Source organism: Podarcis vaucheri (assembly GCF_965113315.1).
Source record: "Podarcis vaucheri genome assembly, chromosome: 9".
In the NCBI taxonomy this organism is placed as follows: domain Eukaryota; kingdom Metazoa; phylum Chordata; class Lepidosauria; order Squamata; family Lacertidae; genus Podarcis; species Podarcis vaucheri.
In genome coordinates, this window is record NC_138767.1 from 46,781,407 (window position 1) to 46,805,279 (window position 23,873).

The 23,873-nt window shown below is 40.7% G+C and overlaps 1 protein-coding gene and 1 long non-coding RNA gene across 2 annotated transcripts in view; one reads left to right on the forward strand and one right to left on the reverse strand.

Moving 5' to 3' along the window:
- The window catches only part of AADAT (aminoadipate aminotransferase), an 86,942-nt gene that overhangs the window by 45,670 nt on the left and 17,399 nt on the right, over positions 1–23,873 (reverse strand). Inside the window, exons 11-20 of the mRNA XM_082238485.1 lie at positions 22,906–22,967; positions 21,268–21,332; positions 19,853–19,959; positions 19,619–19,720; positions 19,005–19,037; positions 10,722–10,776; positions 6,220–6,324; positions 5,042–5,213; positions 4,136–4,268; positions 580–654 (exon numbers count right to left, since the gene is read on the reverse strand). Of these exons, the coding sequence (XP_082094611.1) occupies positions 580–654; positions 4,136–4,268; positions 5,042–5,213; positions 6,220–6,324; positions 10,722–10,776; positions 19,005–19,037; positions 19,619–19,720; positions 19,853–19,959; positions 21,268–21,332; positions 22,906–22,967 (909 nt within the window). The remainder of the gene's footprint in view (positions 1–579; positions 655–4,135; positions 4,269–5,041; positions 5,214–6,219; positions 6,325–10,721; positions 10,777–19,004; positions 19,038–19,618; positions 19,721–19,852; positions 19,960–21,267; positions 21,333–22,905; positions 22,968–23,873) is intronic.
- Positions 21,342–22,257, forward strand: LOC309540470. Its single transcript, XR_014223324.1, has 2 exons — positions 21,342–21,961; positions 22,190–22,257. It is a non-coding gene; the product is annotated as an uncharacterized lncRNA (long non-coding RNA).

Sequence of the window (23,873 nt, forward strand, 5' to 3'; positions counted from 1 at the left end):
AGAACAGGCAAACACAAGGGAGGCAGTGGTAGGCAAAAGAAGGCAGCTCCCGGTTCTGTTTTGTAAACTTAGGAATTCAAAATGGCGGCTCTGTTAGTGTGGTTCCGGACATAGCTCAACAACTTTTCTGTCCAGATTTTCACCACTGTTTGAAAATGGGAAACCTAGCTTAGATGCATAGCTTGTAGCCACCAGAAGCTTTGCATCCAGCATTGTGGGCCTGATTCTATGGAACGCCCTCCCAGCTGAGATCAGACAGACCCCTCCCCCTGTTTCAGGTGGTTGACAAGGACCTCCCCCTACCGTCAAGCAGGCATTTTCAGGAAGTTTCCTGTTTTTATGATTAATTGATTTTATCCATATTTTGTAATGTACACCACTTAGAGACTGAGATAATGAAGTAGTATATAAATACCTTAAATTAAATAAAACACTTCTTGCTTTTTGATACAATTCTTGTCATACATGGCAAACCACCCACGGAGTCCCAATATGAACTTTTACAATGGCGTGCTTATGCACCAAAGAACTAGAGTTGGCATAGCATCTTGCTGTGATGGGACCCCAAAGATAACTCACTGCTAACATTGCCCCGTGGAAGTTCGGCTCCTCTACAAGGACACTGTCGCCTGGGTTGATGAGCATATCAAACGCCTGCAAAAAAAGATCAAAAAGGTTTGAAACAGTGAACATCCTACTGGATTTTAGTGGGTGGTGTGGTGGAGTCCTATCCAAGTTTTAATATTAAAACCTAATACTTTACCAGTGTTGATGTAAGGCATATCACCACCACCTCAACCCCCATAGCAATTAGGCTTGGCAAACAAAATGAAAAGTCCTGTTTTTCTCTCTCAACCTAATTGCCACAAAGGCAGGTTGGGGCCCAAGAAGGGAGATGGCAGGGTAGATTCAAGTCATCAGGTCATATATGGCCCACAGGTTGTCCAGCCCCCCAATCTAAATGGTGACATTATCTTGCTCTTCTTTTGACACCAGCCAGGAAGGCTGTCCTGAATGCCTTGTCTGTATTTGAGATATATAGCAGAGACATGTTAGGAGATCTTTCTCTGGTTATATCTGGGCTGTGGAAATCATTGTCCCCTGATTCTGGCTTAATGTTTTTTTTTTTAATAAATTTTTTATTAGTTTTACAAAAAATTTTAAACAAACACACACATAAAAAGACATACAAACACGCATAGTTTCATAACAATTTTTCATAAACCTCTTTTCTCGGACTTCCCCATACCTCCCCTTTCTGCATCCCAATGTTCATAGTTTTTTCAACAACTTCCAAATATTTCTTTCCAACCTCTGTCATGTTAATCTTTTCTTTAGTCTAATCTTATATTACTGTAACCCTTTCTTTCTGAAAACCTCGACATTCTAGCATTCATCAAGTTTATAATAGTCCTTAAGATATATTTTAAATTTCTTCCACTCTTCTTCCGTCGTCTCTTTTCCCCGATCACGGATTCTGCCAGTCATCTCAGCCAATGTCATGTAGTCCATCACTTTGATCTGCCATTCTTCCAGGGTGGGTAAATCTTGTGTCTTCCAATACTTTGCGATAAGTATTCTCGCTGCTGTTGTAGCATACATAAAGAAAATTCTATCTTTCTTTGACACCAATTGGCCGACAATGCCCAAAAGAAAGGCCTCTGGTTTCTTAGGAAAAGTACATTTAAGTACCTTTTTCATTTCATTATATATCATTTCCCAGAAAGCCTTAATCTTCGGGCATGTCCACCAAAGATGATAGAAAGTGCCTTCAGTTTCTTTACATTTCCAACACTTGTTATCAGGCAAATGGTAAATTTTTGCTAGCTTGACTGGGGTCATGTACCACCTATAGACCATTTTCATAATATTCTCCTTTAAGGCATTACATGCCGTAAATTTAATACCGGTGTTCCACAACCATTCCCAGTCAGCCGACATAATGTTATGACCAACATCCTGTGCCCACTTAATCATAGCTGATTTAACTGTTTCATCTTGTGTATTCCATTTCAGCAGCAAATTATACATTCTTGACAAATTCTTAGTATTGGGTTCTAACAGTTTGGTCTCTAATTTTGATTTTTCCACCTGGAAGCCAATTTTCCTGTCTTGTTTATAGGTCTCCATTATTTGGTAATAATGGAGCCAATCTCGTACTATCAGTTTCAGTTTCTCATGACTCTGTAATTTCAATTTATCTCCGTCTTGTTCCAAAATTTCCCAATACTTTGGCCATCTGGCCTCCATATTGAGCTTTTTCACTGCCTTAGCCTCCAAGGGTGACAACCATCTAGGGGTTTTGTTTTCCAACAGATCTTTATATCTTATCCAAACATTGTACAAAGCTTTCCTGATAATATGGTTTTTAAAGGCCCTTTGCACCTTGATTTTATCATACCATAAATATGCATGCCAACCAAATTCATTATTAAAACCTTCCAAATCCAAAATGTCTGTGTTCTCGAGGAGCATCCATTCTTTCAACCAGCAGAACGCTGCTGCTTCATAATACAGTTTTAAGTCCGGCAGGGCAAATCCCCCTCTTTCTTTTGCATCTGTAAGTACTTTAAATTTTATTCTGGGCTTTTTGCCCTGCCAGACAAACTTCGCAATATCTTTCTGCCACCTCTTGAAACAGTCCATCTTGTCCAAAATCTGCAAAGTCTGAAACAAAAATAACATTCTAGCCAATACATTCATTTTAATAACTGCAATTCGGCCTAACATTGACAGTTTCAAATTTGTCCATATTTCTAGATCTTTTTTAATTTCTGACCAACATTTTTCATAGTTGTCTTTATACAGATTTAGATTTTTAGATGTCAACTGAACCCCTAGGTCTGATTCTGGCTTAATGTTTTTGGGCTGCTTTCTTAAGATATCCCATCAGAAGTTCAATTTATCTGGCTGACAATTGATATCTATCTGCTTCCTGGTTTTAATCTTTTCTTCCATTAGTCATGTGTTTTTGTTTTAAAACTGGTTTGGATCAACTTTTAACTGTGTAGTATTTGGCCTTGGGTCCTTCTCAGAAGTGGACAACCAGAATTAATCTCATTTTATAAATAAATAAAAATGATAAAATTGCACTACCCCTAACTTAGATTTTACGCAACTCCCCCCCCCTTGAGCATATAGTTTACATATGGATGCTAAGCACAAGCAAGCATTACATAACTAGAAAATAAAAATAGTTAGTAATGCAGAAGATTAAAAACAAAGATGACAAGGAGCAGATCTCTGGTGAATAAATCATTCTATGATATGTCCCTGAAGTCAATCATCTCTATAAAGAACAATGGACGTGTATCTATTCATATTTAAAAATCAGAGTTTAGAACTACATAATTGGAAAGCTACATAACAGGAAGCAATTTCATCTGGTTCTGTCTCCACTGAGGACAGGGGTGCCAAATTGAATAAAAGATTGGGGGGAGCAGGTAAGATGTGGCACACACACCCCATTTGAATGCCCATGGCCATCAACTTTCGACCCTCCCCCGGCACCCTCAAATATTTTATTGGGGTGTGTGTGAAGGAACCTCAGTCTCTTGGACTCCTATGACTAGGGACAGGAGTCAACAGTTTCCATGAGCTTAATTCTGAAAATAGGATAGTTCTGCTGGATGAAGGGTAGAAGTAATTTTAATTTCTCCTCCTTCTCCTTCTCCTTCTCCTTCTCCTTCTCCTTCTCCTTCTCCTTCTCCTCCTCCTTCTCCTCCTCCTTCTCCTCCTCCTCCTCCTGCAAAGCTGCTCAAGAAAGTTGGAGGACCCTCTTGAACAGTGTAGGAAGCAGCGTGAAGGACTGAAGGAGGAATGTGGAGTTGATAAAAATCCCTTCCCCTCTACCATTGGAGACCTCCACTAAATCTCAGACCTTTCCATGGAAGGGAACAACAACAACAAAAACTTGATGGAATAATACACTTGTATTTTCCAATAGTGCACATGAAGCAGTCATGTCAAGTCTTTATTTTCAAGTATTAACTTTGCTCAACTGATTTTATATGATGGGGAAGAATCACCAGCAGAAAAATATCCTTCCGATTTAATTGCTATAGAGGGACTCAGTGGGCATTTGGCTCTGTTGTCTGAACTGCCATGGTTTTGTTGACCTTTGAATCGCTCGTACTTTAGTAAGGCCATCCTGGCTGCCTGAAGTGAGACATATCTTCATTTGTCCTTTCTCAGGAGCATACGTCGCTGTTGGTGGGTTGTGGAGCTTCATCTGCAAGTCTCTGAACCAAGACAATAAGTTGTGCATTCTGGAAGACAGAGATTTTATTCCTCTTTTTAAATATCCTCAGTTCTTCATGCATAATATACCGTATTTTTCGCTCTATAACACGCACCCGACCATAACACGCACGTAGTTTTTAGAGGAGGAAAATCCGTAGGCATGCCACCCGTAGGCATTCCCTCCATAACACGCACAGACATTTCCCCTTACTTTCTAGGAGGAAAAAAGTGAGTGTTATGGTGCAAAAAATACGGTACCACTTCAGGTTAGCTTGAAGTTGGTGCGATGAAGAAAAAAACAAAACAGAAATACATAAACATCTTAACACTTACTTAGAAATGGATATGAAAAACTTATTTACGTGGACCAGGAGTGTGTTCATTAGTATCATTTTAAATAACAAGTCTTTTGAATAAATGACTAGGGAGTTGCTTGAGCTAATTAAGAACATAAGAAAATCCTTGCTGGGTAAGGCAAAAGGCTCATCTATTCCAGCATGCTGGGCTCACAGTGGCCCACCAGATGCCTGTGAGAAACTCTGAGCACTCTCCCCCCAAAGTTTTATATTAAATTGTAATTTATTTTGTATCTGTTGCGCATCCATCTATGGACAGAGTTCCCTGGAAAGAGGGATTGTTGGTTAAACCACTCTGGGAATTGTGGCTCTGTGTAGGGAATAGGGATTTCCTAAGAACACTCAGTACCCCAAACAAACTACGATTCCCAGGATTATGTTGCAGAATACACCTGCAATAAAACACCAGTCTGGAGGGGCCCTCTGCATGATATTCATCATACCCCTCTGTAGCACTGTACTGAAGAGCTCTCTTCATCAGTTGTTCTCCAATTTCAATGGTGCTTCCATCATTGAGGGTTATAGTTGCTGTTTTCATTGGGAAATAGTTAGGGTTTGGCATACCCCCACTAAGCATGATGACGGTAGATGCTGTCATCTTCTTTTCCAGTTCATCTGCCGTTAACATGAGTAAAAGAATATTAGTTAATAAGTTAAAAGATATAATTACGGTAACAGAAAAAAATGAACTTCAGAGGAAGCCAAATGTGAAAGAAAATGCTATTCTTTTTTTAAAAAAATAATTTTTATTAAGTTTCCTACAGATGTAACGTAAGAAAAACAGAAAAACAGAAAAAAGACAAGATCACAAATATAAACAAAAAAGAGAGTAAAAAGAAAATACCAGTAAACACTTACAACCTAAACACCTAAACAACACAAATTAATTAATTATTTAAACTTCTAACCTCATAAAACATATTTTGGGCTTCCTCTGAGCCCTCCAATCTGAATTTCCTTGTAATTAAAATGTAGCAGTTTTCTGATATCATTTTTTTAAAACCACAATATTCTAATTAAAATAAAATTTCTTAACTTTCCTTAAAGTTCTAAATCTTATTTGTTTAATTAATTCTTAATTTAATCCTAGGCCTATTTTGGTACTTCCGAGTAATTTCTAATTTTTAATATCACAGTATTTATTCAAATAGTCCTTAAATTTCTTCCACTCTTCTTGGTATTCCTCTTCTTTTTGGTCGCAGATTCTTCCAGTAAGGTCAGCCAGCTCCATATATTCCATTATATACCTGGCTACATTATTTACTCTGATTGGGAGCAACTTGCCAGGGTCTCAGGCAAAGGTCTTTCACATCACCTGTTACCTGGTCTTTAAAAAATCTGGAAATACTATCAGGGATTGAACACTGAGGTGCGGTCCCACCCAATTTATTATTCATTTATTTCATAAAATTTACACGCCACTTGACTGTAAAACCCCCTCAAAGCAGTTTACAAAAAGGTAAAACAACAATACCCAATAACATTACTCTTCCGAATGGGAACTTGCACTCTCTCTCAACAAGACTTTTCTGAGCATAAGCATATTCTATTGATATAAAGCCAGGAGAAAATGAAAATTGTGAAGCAAATCAGGTGATGACTGGAAAATGCAACTACTCACTTGAAAGTCTTGCAACGTTTGGTTTCCTTGCTGCACTTATATCGGACAGGAATTTGGAGTAATCCATTTTGATGTGACAAGCAGTGAACAGGTTCCTTAGATTTCCTTAGAAAACTGCAGTAGAAATTAGACACAGATAATGATTACACTTGTATGTTCTGATCTCTTTCTCTTAGCACAGGGAATGCTTCAGTACTTTATGTTCAACTGCTCACGTGTTCAACTAAGAGCAATCAAATATCTTTAAAAATCCAATATTAACTAAGGGACATTCTCTGAAGCTGAGGAACACAGGGCAGCCTAAAACAAGTTAAAAACGCAATGTCATTAAATACAGTAAAAAAATAAATCACATTAACAACAGGCAGAACAACAAGTTCCAGACAGAGTTAAAATCACCATCAATTTTTCTTCTTCAAAAAAATGTATTTATCAGGGATAACTAGCTTCTATAAAGTAGGACTGTGCTAATTCTTCATGCATGAACATATCAAGGAAAAATATTGTGCTTTTGAGAAGCAAAAAAGGGTTTCCAAACATCACATCTCTCCCTCTCCCTCTCGTGTGTGTGTGTGTGTGTGTGTGTGTGTGTGTGTTATATTCACACCTGTTCTTGGCCACTGTTTCCCCAAGTTCTGACTGCTTCAGCTCCACTCTGCCCCTCTGATGTATAGTTCCAGGAGTGGTCCTACTCAACCAGGGACTACAAAATGAGCATGATAATTCTACTGAGTGGAAACATAGTTGAGCTAAGGTGAACGTAATATTTTCTAGACTAGTGATGTGGGTCATCATAACCAGCCAGGAATTCATTGCCTCTCTAAGCAGGTAAATCATCTGCGGATAAGAATCATTCAGAGTGTGGATTGCTGTTTTTCAAGTGGCAGTTTGCCACCACTGAAGTGGCAAAATGTTTGTTCACTGCAAAAGAGACGGGCAATTCCCTCTCCCCCTGACAAAATGTGAACTGGCTGGGGGGGGTTATGTCTCTCCCCCCCCACTCCTGTTTTGTGTGTCCCCAACCTATTTTCATGGGGACTAAAGGGACATCCATTTGGCTTAGCCCTGATGTAAATGAAATCAATATTATTAGCTTCTGAATAAATCTTTAACACAAAACATTAATAAAAGTATGAAACTTACAGTCTGCAGCTTGATGAAGGAAAAAAGGGCAGGAAGACCAAATGCTCCAGCAATAACAAAAAACAACTTTTTTTCTTCAACCCTCAGGCACAAAGAAAGAATAGTAGCAATGCCGAAAGCTGTTCTTCTCCTAAGGTGAATATAATATAATTGTGTATTTCTCATAGCTTCCTTCAAAACCATAAATCTCTAGCAAACTTTGCCCAAGTACTTAATAATTTACCAAGGAAAATCAGTTATGAAAATTTAGACTCTGGACTTACATCAGGAATAGCTCAGCCTTTCTCCTTATCTCCTCTCAAAAGCTAGTTGGCTCCAAGTGTGAAACAGCAGCCCCTTCAAGCTCGTCTACCCAATAGTTCACACAATCTCCACAGATAAAACTGACCCAATGCCTATATTGACTAATAATGGCACCAATTAGGGTGCCATTGCAGAGAGAGAGCCCTCTCTCTAACTGCTGAATAAGAGATAGTTCTTTTGATGCAAAACAGCCAGGCAGACCTCAACTTCAGATCTTAATAGACAGACAGAACTATGTGGAAGGAGCTGCTTCTTTGAATAAGCCCCTAGTTGTTTGGGACTTTATAAATTAGATCTTCATAATACCTTCTGAAAGACAGGTAAATGACCATGTGTATTCCTGCATACGAGGGACGCGGGTGGCGCTGTGGGTTAAACCACAGAGCCTAGGACTTGCTGATCAGAAGGTCGGCGGTTCGAATCCCAGTGACGGGGTGAGCTCCCGTTGCTTGGTCCCTGCTCCTGCCAACCTAGCAGTTCGAAAGCACGTGCAAGTAGATAAATAGGTACCGCTCTGGCGGGAAGGTAAACGGTGTTTCCATGCGCTGCTCTGGTTCACCAGAAGCGGCTTAGTCATGCTGGCCACATGACCCGGACGTGTACGCCAGCTCCCTCGGCCAATAAAGCAAGATGAGCGCCACAACCCCAGAGTCAGTCACTACTGGACCTAATGGTCAGGGGTCCCTTTACCTTTACCTATTCCTGCATACAAAGGTGCTCTCCTCATTCAACCCTTGAAAAGTGTTTCCCGCTGCATTTTACTTAAAAAAGAGAGAGAAACTTGGCATCTTGAATGGCCAAAGCTATGGAACGTTAGCTTAAACATACTGTTATGATCCTCGGCGAGGTACTCTCCTTAAAGGTAATGAAATAAGCTGGGTGGCAGTAAGAATGCAGATCTCTCTCCCTTTTAAAGCCTTCAATGTATTGCTCTGCATCTTAAATAAGGACAACCAAGAAATCAGTAAGCTTTTAATGATAGTTCTTGATGAATTAGTAGCTTTTCTGAGAAAGAATCCAGTACCACCCCCTCCTCCTGTTCTTAAAACAACAACTTAGTTCTTTGCTTCTCTGGCAAGAGAAACCATAGCCTATGCTGTATTGAACTGCATGTTCTATAACTAATTAATTTGCTGAGTTCTTAAACAATTACTCTGTCTATCAAGCACGAAACATGGCTGCATGCCCAGTCATGACCAACCTTTGATTCAATACTACTTAGCAATCATTTATTTGCTTTTTTAAGGTGTCCCAGGGGCCACTGAATAGGTCAGGACCTTCCTCCAATGCCAGAGATCCATTATCAGAACCTCCCTCTCCAATTCCTTGGCTTCCAACTTAGGTTGGAACTCTAACATCAGTAGGGCAAGATTCTGGGTAGCGGCGGGCGAAACAGTCAATTTTGGTTTCATCCCATTTAAGTTAAATTCCCACATTCCCACCCCACTTTGCAAATGTTCAAAATACAAGAAGTTCCCATAAAAAGTCACCTGCGTTTTAGTGCAAAATTCTCCTAATAATGCATTTTTTTTGTTTTCCCCAATATACATATTTTTGGCAAATTAATTTTCCCTAATAAAATTCATCTTTTGTATGTTATTTTCAAAAATATATGCATTTTTAAAAATACACTTTACCCTACTATGTGCATTTCTGTACACATTACATGGCTGGGGAAATCAAACTGTGAAATTCGGAGAAGTGTGAATTTTGAAGGATGGCTGTGTTTTGGTTTGTGCATTGTTTTGGAAAGTCTAAAACAGGTAGGTTTCCCTTTAAATGAAAACTGAATTTACCCCCCTCTCCCCATCCTTGTGTCAAGGCCATTCCGGGCCATTCCAGGCAGCAACTGTATCCGAATACTGCCTGCCAAACTTGGAGAAAATTTAGACACTTAGGCTGCCTAAATCGTTCCCTCCCCTTACCTATTGTTTCCAATGTGGCAACCCTCCTCTTCCCTCACTCCCATTTTGCTAGCACCAATCCAGCAGAGATGGAGATTAAAGTGGTAGGTTCACCTTTGGGTTTCACTACACACCCCACTTAGCATTGCATTGTTACCATATAATTTATCCCACTTTTCAAACAATTGTGCTTTCCAAAGTGACTCGCATCAGTTTTTAAAAAGGGAAAGGAAAGAGAAAGAAGCCCTGCCAGCCAGCCAGCTTGCAAACCAGAAAGACGAAGGTATACAAGGGGTGGTGCGCTTTAAAATGTTCGACATCTAAAGAAATGAGCTTTTGAGGAATGACAAGGAGAAAGGTCAAGCGTGCTACATGTTGAATTAATACATATCACCGAAGTGCGAGGGTGGGTGGAATATCCTATCAGACAATAAGTCCAGGGTCTAAACCAGTTCAGGGTTACCTGCCTAGACTGTATTCAACCTTTTGTGCTGCTTAGATCTTGTGTTCCAGTTTCCGTTATCTAATCACTCAGATTCTGTAAATGAATGTTGCAGCATTGGTATGCAGGCACACATGCTTAGTTGATATCATTTATTATAAACTGGATGCATTTACAGTATTTTTTATAGTGGACATGTTTCTTTTCTGCTGTTTTTGGAGTCTCCTATTTTGATAAATGGGGATAAAACACATGAATCGCTACAGAACAGTTGAAGATGGGAAGTGTTGGATGTTGTGCAGTGAAGACCTTGCTCATCGCTCCCCCTCCCCCACCATATCTTGTTTAGAACTAAATGCTGTATTATAAAATGTTTCAAAACTTTAGCTGACCTTATCTGGGACAAAGATATGGTCCACCATCAATCCTGATTACAGGACCTGCAACATTGAGAGAATTGTGGTTATACAAAGTGTTAAAAGTTAAAAGCAATCCATTAAAGTCCTAGTTTTTTTTCCAGCAACAAAACATTACTGATTTCCTTTCACATAGTGTGAAAACAATGTTTTATGTTGCAACAAATCCTAGTAAAAAAAAATTAAAGCTATAGTAAACATGTCACGGAAATATATCTTCCTTGGGACAGTTGTTTTCCTGTGGACAGCTAATATAAATCATTTTTAATTGGATCCTGGATACAAAAGAAATACCCAGGTAATATTTATCTATCAGAGTTTTGACATGGTTAACAAATTTGTGGAAGGTCTAAACAGATAATATAGCATAAACATCAATACATAAAACAGTGATGGATAATGCTGTATCAAGTGAGTGAATGTGCCTATTAAAATCTGAAGATGTTTGGATAATGGAGGCTACCTGATTGTCAATGCTTATTTTTAATTTGTTAAAACACACATCCCATTTGAATTTCATATACTGTATTCAGGCTACAATTCTATACTCGGTGATGTGTGAGTAAACACTATGGAACTCAATGGAACTTATTTTGAAATCAACTTCTGTAGGATTTCATTCCAAACTATGGAACGGTAAGCTTTTGGTATTGCATGTTGTGGGGTGTAAGCTGCCAGGGCACTAGCAGCCTAGACCCAACTGCAACACTTGGTGCAGGTTGCCAGAATAGGATGCTGTTGGTCTCTTAATGTGGTTAGAGGCCACCACTGCTGATGGTCAAAAGGAGGCACAGTAGCTACTAGCTCATTAAAAGTAAAGGACCCCTGGATGGTTAAGTCCAGTCAAAGGCAACTATGGGGTTGCGAAGCTCATCTCGCTTTCAGGTTGAGGGAGCTGGAGTTTGTCCACAGAGAGCTTTCTGGGTCATGTGGCCAACATGACTAAACTGCTTCTGGCACAACGGAACACCATGATGGAAGTCAGAGCGCATGGAAACGCCATTTACCCTCCCGCAGGAATGGTACCTATTTATCTACTTGCACTGGCGTGCTTTTGAACTGCTATGTTGGCAGGAGCTGGGACAGAGCAAAGGGAGCTCACCCCGTTGTGGGGATTCGAACTGTCACCCTTCTGATTGGCAAGCCCAAGAGGCTCAGTGGTTTAGACCACAGCGCCACCCGCATCCCTATTAGCTCATTAAGGATCAGCTGACACAAATGGCCAATGAGATTCTATTTGGCATCATAATACCTCCAGTTCTGGCTTGCTTCCTTAGTATAAGCAATTTATTTCAGGTACAGAGCAAACTGTAATTGGACTATTCTAGCTGACCTCTCTGTATCCTCCCCTCCTTGTGACTCTGCTCTTCACTCATTAGCTTACCAGCTTACTTGGTCACCAAGCTACTTTCCATCTCATCGTTCTGCTACTTGCTTTATCTCCAAAATAACTACCTGCGGCAAATAGGAAGGTTCGTGGAAGTTCAAAAGGTTGGATCAAATGGTACAGAACAGAAACGATGGACAGGTTACACAGCCAACGACTAATAGTTGTTGTTATTATTATTATTATTATTATTATTATTATTATTATTATTATTATTATTATTATTATTATTATTTCTGCTGGGAGCCACCCAGCCAGATGGATGGGTAAATAAATAAATTTACATCTGACCCCCACCTACCACTGAGATGGGAATATGGCCCTATTGTTGAGAAATCTTACCTGTCCCCCATGAATAATTAAAGGCTCAAGAGATTTGCACCAGGACAATGACATCTCATCATCTCATGTTGTCCTCTCCCATTCAACTTCTCTACCATCATTGCACCCTTTATTGCAGTCTGTTGAAACGTAGATTGCAAGCTTCTCAGCATACAGAGTTTGGTTGCTACTGCTGTTGTTGCTCCTCCTCCTCCTCCTCTGTAAAGTACCATGTACATTGATGGCATAATAATGATGGTGTTTTGAGTTCTGACCCACTTTTCCCAGTGTTCCTATAGTAACCATGGCACAAGATTGGATCAGAGCTTTTCCTTTACATTGTTTTGTGTTTCTAAGTTCTGGAGAATTTGGTTTGCTGAAATACCTTCTTAACAACGGCATAAAAGTCCTTCCAGAAACAACCGTACTCAAAGCAGCCAAAACATAATACTATGGTGCAATCAAAATCCAGACTTTATTTAGCACAAACCAATGATGTAGGCAACTGAACATGATGACAACCACCACTTGCTTTTGGAGACACTTCCCGTGGAAGCCAAAAACTTTTAATTGCTAATTATAGTAATGTGAATCAATCTTTTGCGATAAACATAGCAGAGCAGTTCACTCCTGACTGTGGGATTATTTAGTTTTCCAATAATAGGAGTACAAAACACATGCTCTCTGTCATTTCTCAGCACCAATACTAAAAACAATGCAACTAGAGTGTAATATAGTGCCTTTTATTTGAACTCAAATAAAACCTTACAAGCAATGGGAAATTGTACTGCGCTAAAATCTGTCCTCCATTTTCACAAAGGTTGTTCTCCCTTGCAAAAGGGCTTCCATTTTGCTGCCCTGTTCTTAGGGAATTTTGGTGGGTGTGGGGTTTTGAGCTTATCTTATCATTGTGAGGTAGCTGTGTTCGTTTCTGTTATCACTGTGCAGCTGCATGGAGTCACAGGACTCTGTTTACATTCCAGAGACATTCCATACTATTGGAAGTCTCACAGGAGAGGAGATGGGATGTGACGTTAGTGGTTTCCTGTTTCCTTTGTTCCTTTGTTCAGTTGCTCCCTGCTCTCACAGGGAGAGGATGTATATTTCTTTGCTCTCTGCGTAGCTAGAAAATAAAGCATAGCAATGTAGCTCATACTATCTCATCCTTCTGCGTGCTGTTTTGATGCTCTGCTGGGACGACGTGCCTGAGGCCTTATCAAAGGATCAGGTCGTCAATTAATCGTCGGGAGGCGATTCCAAAGATGAGCCTTATCAGCTCGGTCGAACGGAGATTCCAACAAGCTGAAGGTGGTGTGTGGCTTAATTTCCATTAAACACAGGGGCGCCGACTTATAAAAAATATTGGGGGAGCCCATGAATAATAAATAATAAATGAAAGCTCATGAATAATAAATAAGCTCATGAATATGCAGATAAAGTGGCACCGCCTCCTCGTGAGCGAATAGGGGAGAGCGTGCTGCGCCTATTAATCAGCTCCGAAGGAAATTGGGTGGAGCTTTTGCTCGGGAGGGAGGGCAGGAGGCATGCAGGCAGCCCGACCCTGTGCATTTTGGGCTGGGGGAGGGGCGGCGGTGGCGCTCTGCTGGAGGGGCGCCCAAGATTATTGGGGGGGCGGAGCCCCCCCAAATGGATTTTTGAGGGGGCTCGGGCCCCCTCAGGCCCCATGGAGTCGGCGCCTATGATTAAACATTAGTCTACCACTCTGCAGCTTGTCTTGTAACCTGCATTTTCTGATCTGAAAAAGCCCCATGAGAGGAGTTGCCTCCTGATATTTTCCCTTGTGCTTTGACTGAAGCATGGCCTACTTGGAAAGGCTGCAGGGTGTAGACTGCTGGTGAGGTGATTTGTACAATGAATGAAAGGCCACAATCTTGACCACCTCAAAGTAAGGTAATCCCAACACCCATGAGAGTCTCACCCAAACTTTTATCTTTCCCTTTGCTATTTCTAACACCATTTCTTTACTCATTGATGGAGAACGGTTAAAAAATGCAGGAGAATTTTTTTGGGACAGCACTTGTAGAAATTACTCTCCTGTAGTGTGCTGGAGCCTTGCACTAATGCTGTCATATCATGTCCCAGCTGTGCTTGGTTGTGTCAAATGTCCAAAGAGTCAATCTGCAAATAAGTAAACAAATAATGCCTGCATGAACACTAAACACAACTTTTCTGTCAACACTTTCAGTCAAAACCTTTGTTTCTACGTGGTATTTCTTAAGGAAAAGGGAAACAGATCGCCCTCAAAGGACACGGCTCAGAGCGTTTTCACAAAGTTGCCTCTGAGCTTCTGTTGCATTATTTATGTTAACATTTGAGCGCTGCTCATGCAGGAAACAAAGCCGAGAAGGGGCATTTGTAGTGCGAATCAGTATTCTGGTCAATGTGGTTTTTTATATTGGCATTACAAACTTGAATGATACAAGAGCCCTTTAAGCCTCGTATGCAAGTCCAGAGGTGAAAAGAACAGGAGCAACTTAAACACATTCAAAAGGCACAACTGCAGAGAACCATGGAAACTGGTCAAACACCTAGGAAATCTAGATGGTGAATATTTACATTTTCCCTCTCCAATGCATTTTCGGAATGTTGGAAACAGGCTGATCGACAGAAGGACCAGAGTGGGAATGTTGTGGCATAAAGCATTATAGCCCCGGCTGCCTAACTAGGGGCTTAATCCAGAATCAGGTTCTGCCACAATGGCACTGTGTGCAAATCTCACCTCCATTTAAGGCACAGCTATAGGTGTTCGGGCATCTGTCTGAATATGCAGACACCAAAGCGTGTGCTTTGGCAGAGCTTTGCATGCTCTGCACTTCCCCTCAATGTGCTCATGAGCGTGTCCCTTCAGTCCCCCGCCTTCTGCAGTTTCTACAGCAATTGTGACAATGATAAAAGCAGGGTCTCTGATCACACAGAGAAGTCTACTTTGTAGAAAACCTCTTCAGGTCTTTCCCAAGCAATGCGGGGATGACCAGGGATGGAGGTGACCCCCCCACACGCCCAGCCCTCATCTACACTTTCAGCGTTCTCATGTTCAGACAAACATCTGAATATGCTTTACGGAACTGTACATTTGACATATAAATCACAGAGAAATGTTAGACTGCATATGTGGTGTGTCCCAAGGCATTTTCTTCAGTACAGATCACATTTAGAATGTGTGGTTTCACTCTTAGCATTAAAAGTAAAGTTTGCAGATCATGCCAAAGAACACTGGGCGAGATCCAACCCTCTGGCACAAGTGGAGATTGCATGCCGGAGGAGAGGCAACAATGCCTCATGCTTTATGAGTTGCTGTTCTCGCCCCCGGCCTTTTGAGAGAGTTTTCAGCGGCCACCATTTGAAATGGGAAGCTCTTGAGCCACCACCCACCAGCAGAATCACTTGTGCTGGGTGAATTTCTGATCATATTATCTTCCTATCAAGCTGGCATTTTGCAAGCCAAAAATGTCATACAAATACACACAGACAATGTTTATCATTTCGAAGCTTTATTCTCTTTTTATGGGATACAACTGTTGTAACGATTCAGCCCATGAAAGGGAGATTATAAAATGAGATCAGTTTAAAACAGTTTCAGTTCTTTAGTCTTAAGTACAATGTTGCTATATGCAGGGTGCATTTTGATAACATAATAATTTATTAATTTATTTATATTATTATTATTAAAATTTTATACACCACCCTTCATTCGAAGATCACAGGGCAGCTTACAATATAAAAACACAAAATTACATAGCACAATACCCTCAAAGTATTGTTATTAACTAAGGGCTACAAATAATAATAACCAAACCCCAATAATTTGATAAAAACACAGCATGCAATCTATGCTATCATCTGTCAATAAAACTATCCACTACAAGCTCAGGAAAAATAATGATAGGCAACCCTTGCTGCAAAGGCACATTTTCAGTTCAATACATATAATGTTTCTAGTAGAAATATTTGCTGATTCCACCCCAAAACAATGTCAGCAAGTAAATGTTGCAGGTTATCACCTTGCGCGATTTTAGCTAAATTGTCTGCTCCCCATAATGTCTATTTCAAATTGCAGAAAGCTTCTTTTGGAACCTGAGAAGGATCGGAGCCTTCTGTAAAGGGAATTTATAATGTCAGTAAAATACTTTTTATGGTCAGTAATACCAGTGGGGTTGATTTGACGTTTGATAACACAGACAGTTCAGTCTGTGCCAAGACCTATTTTATTCACTTTAAAAATATATTTGTTTAACCACCGTTAGCTGACTATGTCCTCTGTCTGCCCCTGCCTAGAAAATAACATTTATGAATCAGCACAAGCTTCCCAGATGTATTCAGCCAAGAGAATTCTTCAGTAGACTGAGAAGATTCTGTTCTTAGCAACAAAACTGAGACTTTGAAAGAATTCTAATCCAATAATTGAAAATGCAAGAATAAATGGATTCCCAAGTCTATAGGAGAAGAATCCAATGAATATTTTTAGGGGCACCCATAATTGCTCTAAGGATTCTTTTCTGAGAATTTTGCAGATCAGTTGAGATCAGAGGGGCCCCAAGGTTGCACTTTAAGCCATGATCAGTTAATTATTGTTCTTATATTTCTCACTCACCCTTCACCATAAGGTCTCAGGGCTGGTTATAGCAATGAAAAATACAGTATTAAAATCAGTTAGAACAGTCAGAGATTGTTTGAGGACTTCGATATTAGGAAAAAACTTTAGGACCCCACAGGTTGCCTGTTCCACCTTCAGTCTAAGAAGTTGAACGTTTACTTTCCAATTGCAGATTTCAGGAAAGCAAACTCCCAGATAACAGATATAATCAATCCACTTAATCATGTGATCATAAATGCTTCATAAAGGCCTTAGATATTCTACCAAGAGAAGGCACTTTTCCCTTTTCAGAGTTAATATTAAACTTTTTATTAAAAACAACAACCATGAGAAAACCTCACAGGCGCTTCTGGAACATCAGAAAATTAACAATGTCAATCTGTGTAGAGTAGTAAGGACCATTTCTTCTTGGCAACTGACAATGAGAAATCATTTTAGTAGTGTGGCCATCATATATATTATCATCAAAAAACTAGTAACATTGAGAAATACTTTTAGCACGGTGGTTATATATTATGTAAAAAAACTGAACAGAAACAGGGACAAATATAATGGCTATCATTACTATAATCTGCATCGTGTGGTCAGCAGAAGTAGCTTTCATCTTCATTTTTGTAGTTCAATGGATCTCAACCTTTTTTGTCTGGGTCAGAATCAAAAATTGCTCATGACACACTGAATTTTTTATTGATAAGAAATACATTGGAAAACAAAAAGTAACAACTTCTAGCACTGCTTGATTTTGAAAAAAAATCTATCCATAATCTGCGAATATAAATAATAAACAAATTATTTTGATAGTATACTATACCACACTTAAATGTTTAAATGTTTCTTTGATCATCCTTGAATCTTCCCGCAACACTTGCCATTCTCTCCTGCCATACCAGTGAGAACCACTGATATCATTTATAGTGTAATCCTTTACATGTTTACTCATAAGAAAGTCCTTGGCCCAACTTACTTTTGCCATTCCCATTTCGATTTCAGGGATTCACTGCCAAGTGGAAAGAGTTCAATCTGCTTGCTTTCCTTAGACAGATATCGGGTTTGCCATTCTGCATGGAGAGTGCAGCTATTTATTTGGAAATGGGTATTTGATCAGTTGAATGTAAATTCTGGGAGGATGCCATGAAATGGTGGCTGCAGCCACGCTTCTTAGCAGTTCTTGCTACTTCTTTCCTTATTACTTTCGGACTCTTTTGTTCAGTGGATGAGAGATGGAGAAGATGCAGGGCACCTCTACTAAAGTTTGGGGGCTATTGTGGTTTAAAGATAATTTCTCATTAAAATCTGGGGAAAACATGTTGATACACAAAAGGGGGCGTTGTTTTATAAACTATTTCAATCTAGCAAAAATTAGCAAGACTCATTGAGGGCAACACTTCAGCCATAGCTTAATTTAGATCTTCCTGAATAACCAGAGCCAGTGTGGTGTAGTGGTTAAGAGCGATAGACTCGTAATCTGGTGAACCGGGTTCGCTTCCCCGCTCCTCCACATGCAGCTGCTGGGTGACCTTGGGCTAGTCACACTTCTTTGAAGTCTCTCAGCCCCGCTCACCTCACAGAGTGTTTGTTGTGGGGGAGGAAGGGAAAGGAGAATGTTAGCCACTTTGAGACTCCTCTGGGTAGTGATAAAGCAGGATATCAAATCCAAACTCTTCTAACCAATATTCCAAGATGTCAATATACAGCCTCTAGCAGCAGATGGGGTACTTTAGGTGCACTGCTCCCCTGTCCTCTGTCTGACTGAGTCACTGCAGCACACTGGGATGAAGAGAGGGAGGTTTGTGTGGCAGTGGCCAGGTTGGCATGGTGAATTGGCTGCACTGGAAAATTAACACTGCACCAACCTTGCCACTGTATCCCTCTCGCTCTCTGCATGCTGCAGCGACTCTGTTGGATGAAGCTCAGTTGAATACTGCAGCCCCACCTTATTATCTGCTATGGACAGCCTGAAAACAGCAGCACCACCATGAGGGGAAAGGCGTGCATTTTACGTCACAGCATACTCTGCAGACCACAGGTAGCCAATGGGATGCCCGCCAGATGTTGCACTACAACTCCCATCATCCAATGGGCTATGGTGACTGGAGCTGATGGGAGTTATAGCCGAACAACATCTGGAGGTCCTCCACAACGGCTCTCCCTGCTGTGGACAGTTGGGAAACCCCAGTGTGTTCAAAAATGCTGGAGTTTTGACCGTAGATTCTTTAGCTTATCAAGGATTTTTCGTTTGGTAAAATCATAAGGCTTCTTTGATGAGCTCAGCCAACCTCTGAAAACCCTGCAATAATAAATAAGAATGATAACTGGTTAGGATTGGAGCCATTCAAGTGTGGGTTCAGGGTCTGCCACACAAGTCTCAACAAAGCCCTATTTATTCTTTCTCCTCTGACTATTTTGACTCATGAGCACATGTGAAGGCAGCATTACAAGGAATGGGAAGATGTGCACTTTCCATACCTCCTCCCTCCAGGCCCCATGTCTATCTCTCATGGTCCAGAGCCAGATATAGGAAGTGTGTACAGACCTTCTGTGGCATGTTTGCTTGGACAGGGACCTTCCTGCTTTATTTCTAAATTAGCTGATTTGGCAACATTCCTATACCAAACAGGAATGCTTTGAGCTCCTTCCTTTGAAGGTCAAACCCTTGGCCACTGTTCCCAAATGTTCCTCTCTCTGAAGGGCCAAGTTTCCACAGACCTCAGGGGATTGTGCAGACTTCACAGGGCTCTCTGGGTGCTGCAGGGCCCCAGACTTGCACCTGTGAGTCTGGCCGTAGTGACAATGATGATAGGAGGCTGAATGATAGCAAATCTGACCAAAGAGTTGACAAGCTGGCAGGCACAGCAAGACTGCACTCACCTGATCAATCTGGCTTGGAGAAGAAAGCGAGAAGGAAGCTCTGACGTAAGAGCTGGGATCGGAGCTGTTAATGTTAAACGCTCTTCCAGGAACCAGCAGCACCTAAAGACAAATCTTTCACGTTCAGTTCGTAAGCTTATTCTGCCTCTTCCAATATTAGACACTGTTAAGACTATGATTACCTCCCTCTCTCCCAACATCATTTTAGGCCTAGGATAGTATAGATTTTCATACTTGTTTCTCCAAAGCTTTCTTCATTATCAACTCTTGTGTATCAGAAACTCCCTTGATTTTCATCCATAGAAACATTCCAGCTGCAGGTGAATGCCAGTCTGCTAGGCCTTAAGAGAGAGAGAGAGAAACAGTCAGGGAAAGGAAACATGTAAGAAGATAACTTTCATGCAATAACATAACTTTTCTTCTTTAACAAGTTTGGGTTCTTTTACGTTCTGTGATGATTTACTGTAAGACTTATGAGCTGCTCTTAAGCCATCTGCTGTGCACATCTTCTCATATACTTTTCTGAACAAATGAGGGAAATTATGGACTTCCTCCCTATGTTACCTTCCTTCTTGCAGTACACCTCTATCACACATAGGAAGGGTGAGGGACTTTTTTCTGCCCGAGGGCACATTCCCTTCTGGGCAATCTGCTAAGGGCCACATGACACTAAGGATGGGACATGAGGCAAAAGTGGGCAGGGCAATGGATATAAATTTTACCATTGTACAGTAGGCTAGTTTCTACATACATTGACACTTTTTCCTATCCCACCTCCAGGGAATGAAAGAGGCATTATCAGAGTTGAAGGACACATTCCACCCAGGTATACACACCTGATGAAGGTGCAGAAAGGGCTGGGGAGGAGTGTGGCCTGGAACGTATCCAGCCCCCAAGCCTGAGGTTCCCCTACCAATTTGATTTGATATCCCACTTTATCACTACCCGAAGGAGTCTCAAAGCGGCTAACATTCTCCTTTCCCTTCCTCCCTCACAACAAACACTCTGTGAGGTGAGTGGGGCTGAGAGACTTCAGAGAAGTGTGACTAGCCCAAGGTCACCCAGCAGCTGCATGTGGAGGAGCGGAGACGCGAACCCGGTTCACGAGATTACGATTCTACCGCTCTTAACCACTACACCACATTGGCTCGCAATGGCATCAGTGCCGGATTTACGTATAAGCTAAACAAGCTATGGCTTAGGGCCCCCCAAAAAATTTAAAGGGGAAAAAAACTGGATGCACATTTCTAAAATATAAAATAAAAAACAAATAAAATAAAACCTACATACAGCAACGGTGTTTTGTGTTGTCTAGGCACCTATGATGTAAGTAATGGGCCCTGCTTGCTAGCCTGCTCCCTAAAATATTACTGGTTTGCTCATTTCTGTATCAATTACTTTGATAAAATACATATTTTGTTATGTGCGAACAGCTTTAGATACCTATTAGGTCCATAAATTACCATATAGCATATATTCAACACAAAAAACAGCAATAATTTGTTGTTGACAAAGGACAGCTGGACATATAAAGGGCCCCATTACCTTCAGTAGCTTAGGGCCTCATCAAACCTAAATCCGACCCTGAATGGCACATACAGGAACAAAACAATTGATTTACAGTTCAAATATTACTCTTGTCTTCAAACCTTTTAGCCACTTATCTGCTGCCACAAGCATCACATCCCGCTGCTTCTTGTAAAAGTCCACCACACTGGAATACAAACATCATTGAGGAAAAGCCATTTCAACAAGAGAACTTTTGCATCATTAAAACTCTGATAGCAAAAACGAAGAGTACGAGTTTATAAATGAAACAGAAATCTGTTACAAACCAAGGGCTGGAGTGTACACAAAATGGCGACTGCAATGTGGAAGCTGGTTTTAGTCCCTCGCCATTCATCTGCGTGCAGTGGCTTATCACACAACATGAAATTTCTTGTCAGTGCTTTTTAGGGGCAGGCAGGTGGGAGATAGTGGTGATTTAGAGAAAAATCCCTAAATCCAGTGGTGAGTGACATGTAAAGAGTCCTCATGGGGCACATATGTTAAAACTACATGGCTGGTCTTTGTGTATGCATATCCTCTTTGGTGCCATAGATTTCAATAGATGTAAATAGCGCATAGGTACGCATCACCGTTTTGAATGTTTAATGTTCATAGCATTAAGTATGCAAATACTGGCGCCATGTAATACTGTGCTCACATTCCGCCCCCCCCCCTCGGTAGGTCTCTACATATGCTTCTCACTATAGTATTCTATTAACAAGTGTGTGTGTCTGTCTGTCTGTCTGTACTGGGGCAAGGTGAGACTCTTCCAATGGTACTATTAATTGGCCAGTTGTAAAATAATACAGTGGTACCTCGGGTTAAGTACTTAATTCGTTCTGGAGGTCTGTACTTAACCTGAAACTGTTCTTAACCTGAAGCAGCACTTTAGCTTATGGGGCCTCCTGCTGCCGCCGCGCTGCCGGAGCCCGATTTCTGTTCTTATCCTGAAGCAAAGTTCTTAACCTGAAGCACTATTTCTGGCTTATTGGAGTGTGTAACCTGAAGCGTATGTAACCCGAGGTACCACTGTACATGTTTTATGTTTCCATGGTAGTTTTATGTTATTTAAATATTTTTATCTCCCTCTTCAGCAAAAAAAGGCTCCCATGGCAACCTATGTAAGATTAATAAAAACAGTAACAAAAAAGGCAACCTTGCCCACAAATAAACTTACAAGTTAGAAAGACATGACATAAAAGGAAGGGGGGAAAAGAATGCAGAAGTTGGAGGACACCGTCAGTTCCTGGAGTTACAAAGCTCTTGACCTGGCCAGCTCTAATGGAAATTCATGGATAGAAAGGAAGAGCCAAATGAAGCTGGTCTCGCAACACAGCTAGTGGAGTATATGCTCTTCGATGCACAAAATACAAAAAGGAGGACCAATGAAGTAATTATTTGCCTGCGCTAGACACTGCACACAAATTGCTTTGTGAGGCAAACTGGATGGCACTAGCTGTCTTAACATCCCTAGCCTTCTTGGCAGTTCCACGGTTCCTTAAGTTTATAATTAGCCACTCATGGAGTGGCTTATTTCTTGCCCTCGTTCCAAGGGTCATGATGTACAGCCCTGCTTGGTATAAAAAATGCAGCAGTTATGTCTGATAATGTTAGAAGTAGAGGCCTGATTCTAATCATGTTTCCTTGAAAGTCTTAAAGATGGAGCCTTGGGCTACTGGAAAACAGCCCAACATGAAAACAAAATGACAACATAGTAATGTAAAATATACACGCATTACCCATCTACGTGGTCCAAGAAACCTTTTTGTCCCCATTGTTGAAGGAGCTGGGCTATCATAAGCTATGGAAGTAAAGCTTAGAGTAAGTATCTTATCAAGCAGAGACTAATAAACAAGCTGGAATGCCTGCCTAGGTATTGGAAAACCTGCATGCCGTGTTTACTCAGAAGTAAGTCCAGTGAGCCTTACTGTCAGGGAAGTTACGTAAGATTACATCCAAAATTCCCTTTAACCCCTTTAATTTATTATTTAGTTATTTATTGCTTCACATTTATGGCTCACCCTTCTTTCCCAAGTGGAGCTCAGGGAGACTCACACCAATAAAACTACATAACTCCGAACAACATTATATTACAGAGATTAAAGCCCGCATGCTGAGCCTGTAAGCCTGATACAGCTATTCTTATCTCTCCCCAAGGTTTTTGATCTCTATAAATCTGTATGCCCAGTTCTTAAGGTGTTCCACAACTACAGAATAACCCTGTCAAAGTGATTAGGCCCAGTGTTGCTGTGTAAGTTTTAAGCGGTGTTCATTTGCCCAGAAGCAGAGACTGCATGTACCGCTCCCTTGTGTGCTGCCATTTCCCTTTCCACCATTCTCAATTATGTTGCTAACTCAAAGGAATAGAAATTGAATCGACAAGGGGCTAGTTGCAAAAAGCTCTAGTTCCCATAACATTCTGCGTTGTTAATTAACACCACAGATTCCAAACGCTTAAAAGGTCTTTTTAAATTAAACTCAACCCTCTTAATTCATAATTACTTTTAATAATAAATTAAAAGTAGTGCTAATACGTGACAATTACACTTATTTATCTACACACACGCATGTGCAAACTTTGTGAAAATTATGCTGAAATTACAAAAAAGGTGGACAATTTTACATAATGGTTTTCTCATTGGTTGGTATCCAATTTGTGCAATGTGAATGTTCTGTCAGCTTAAGGATTTCTGCTTGCACAATTGCA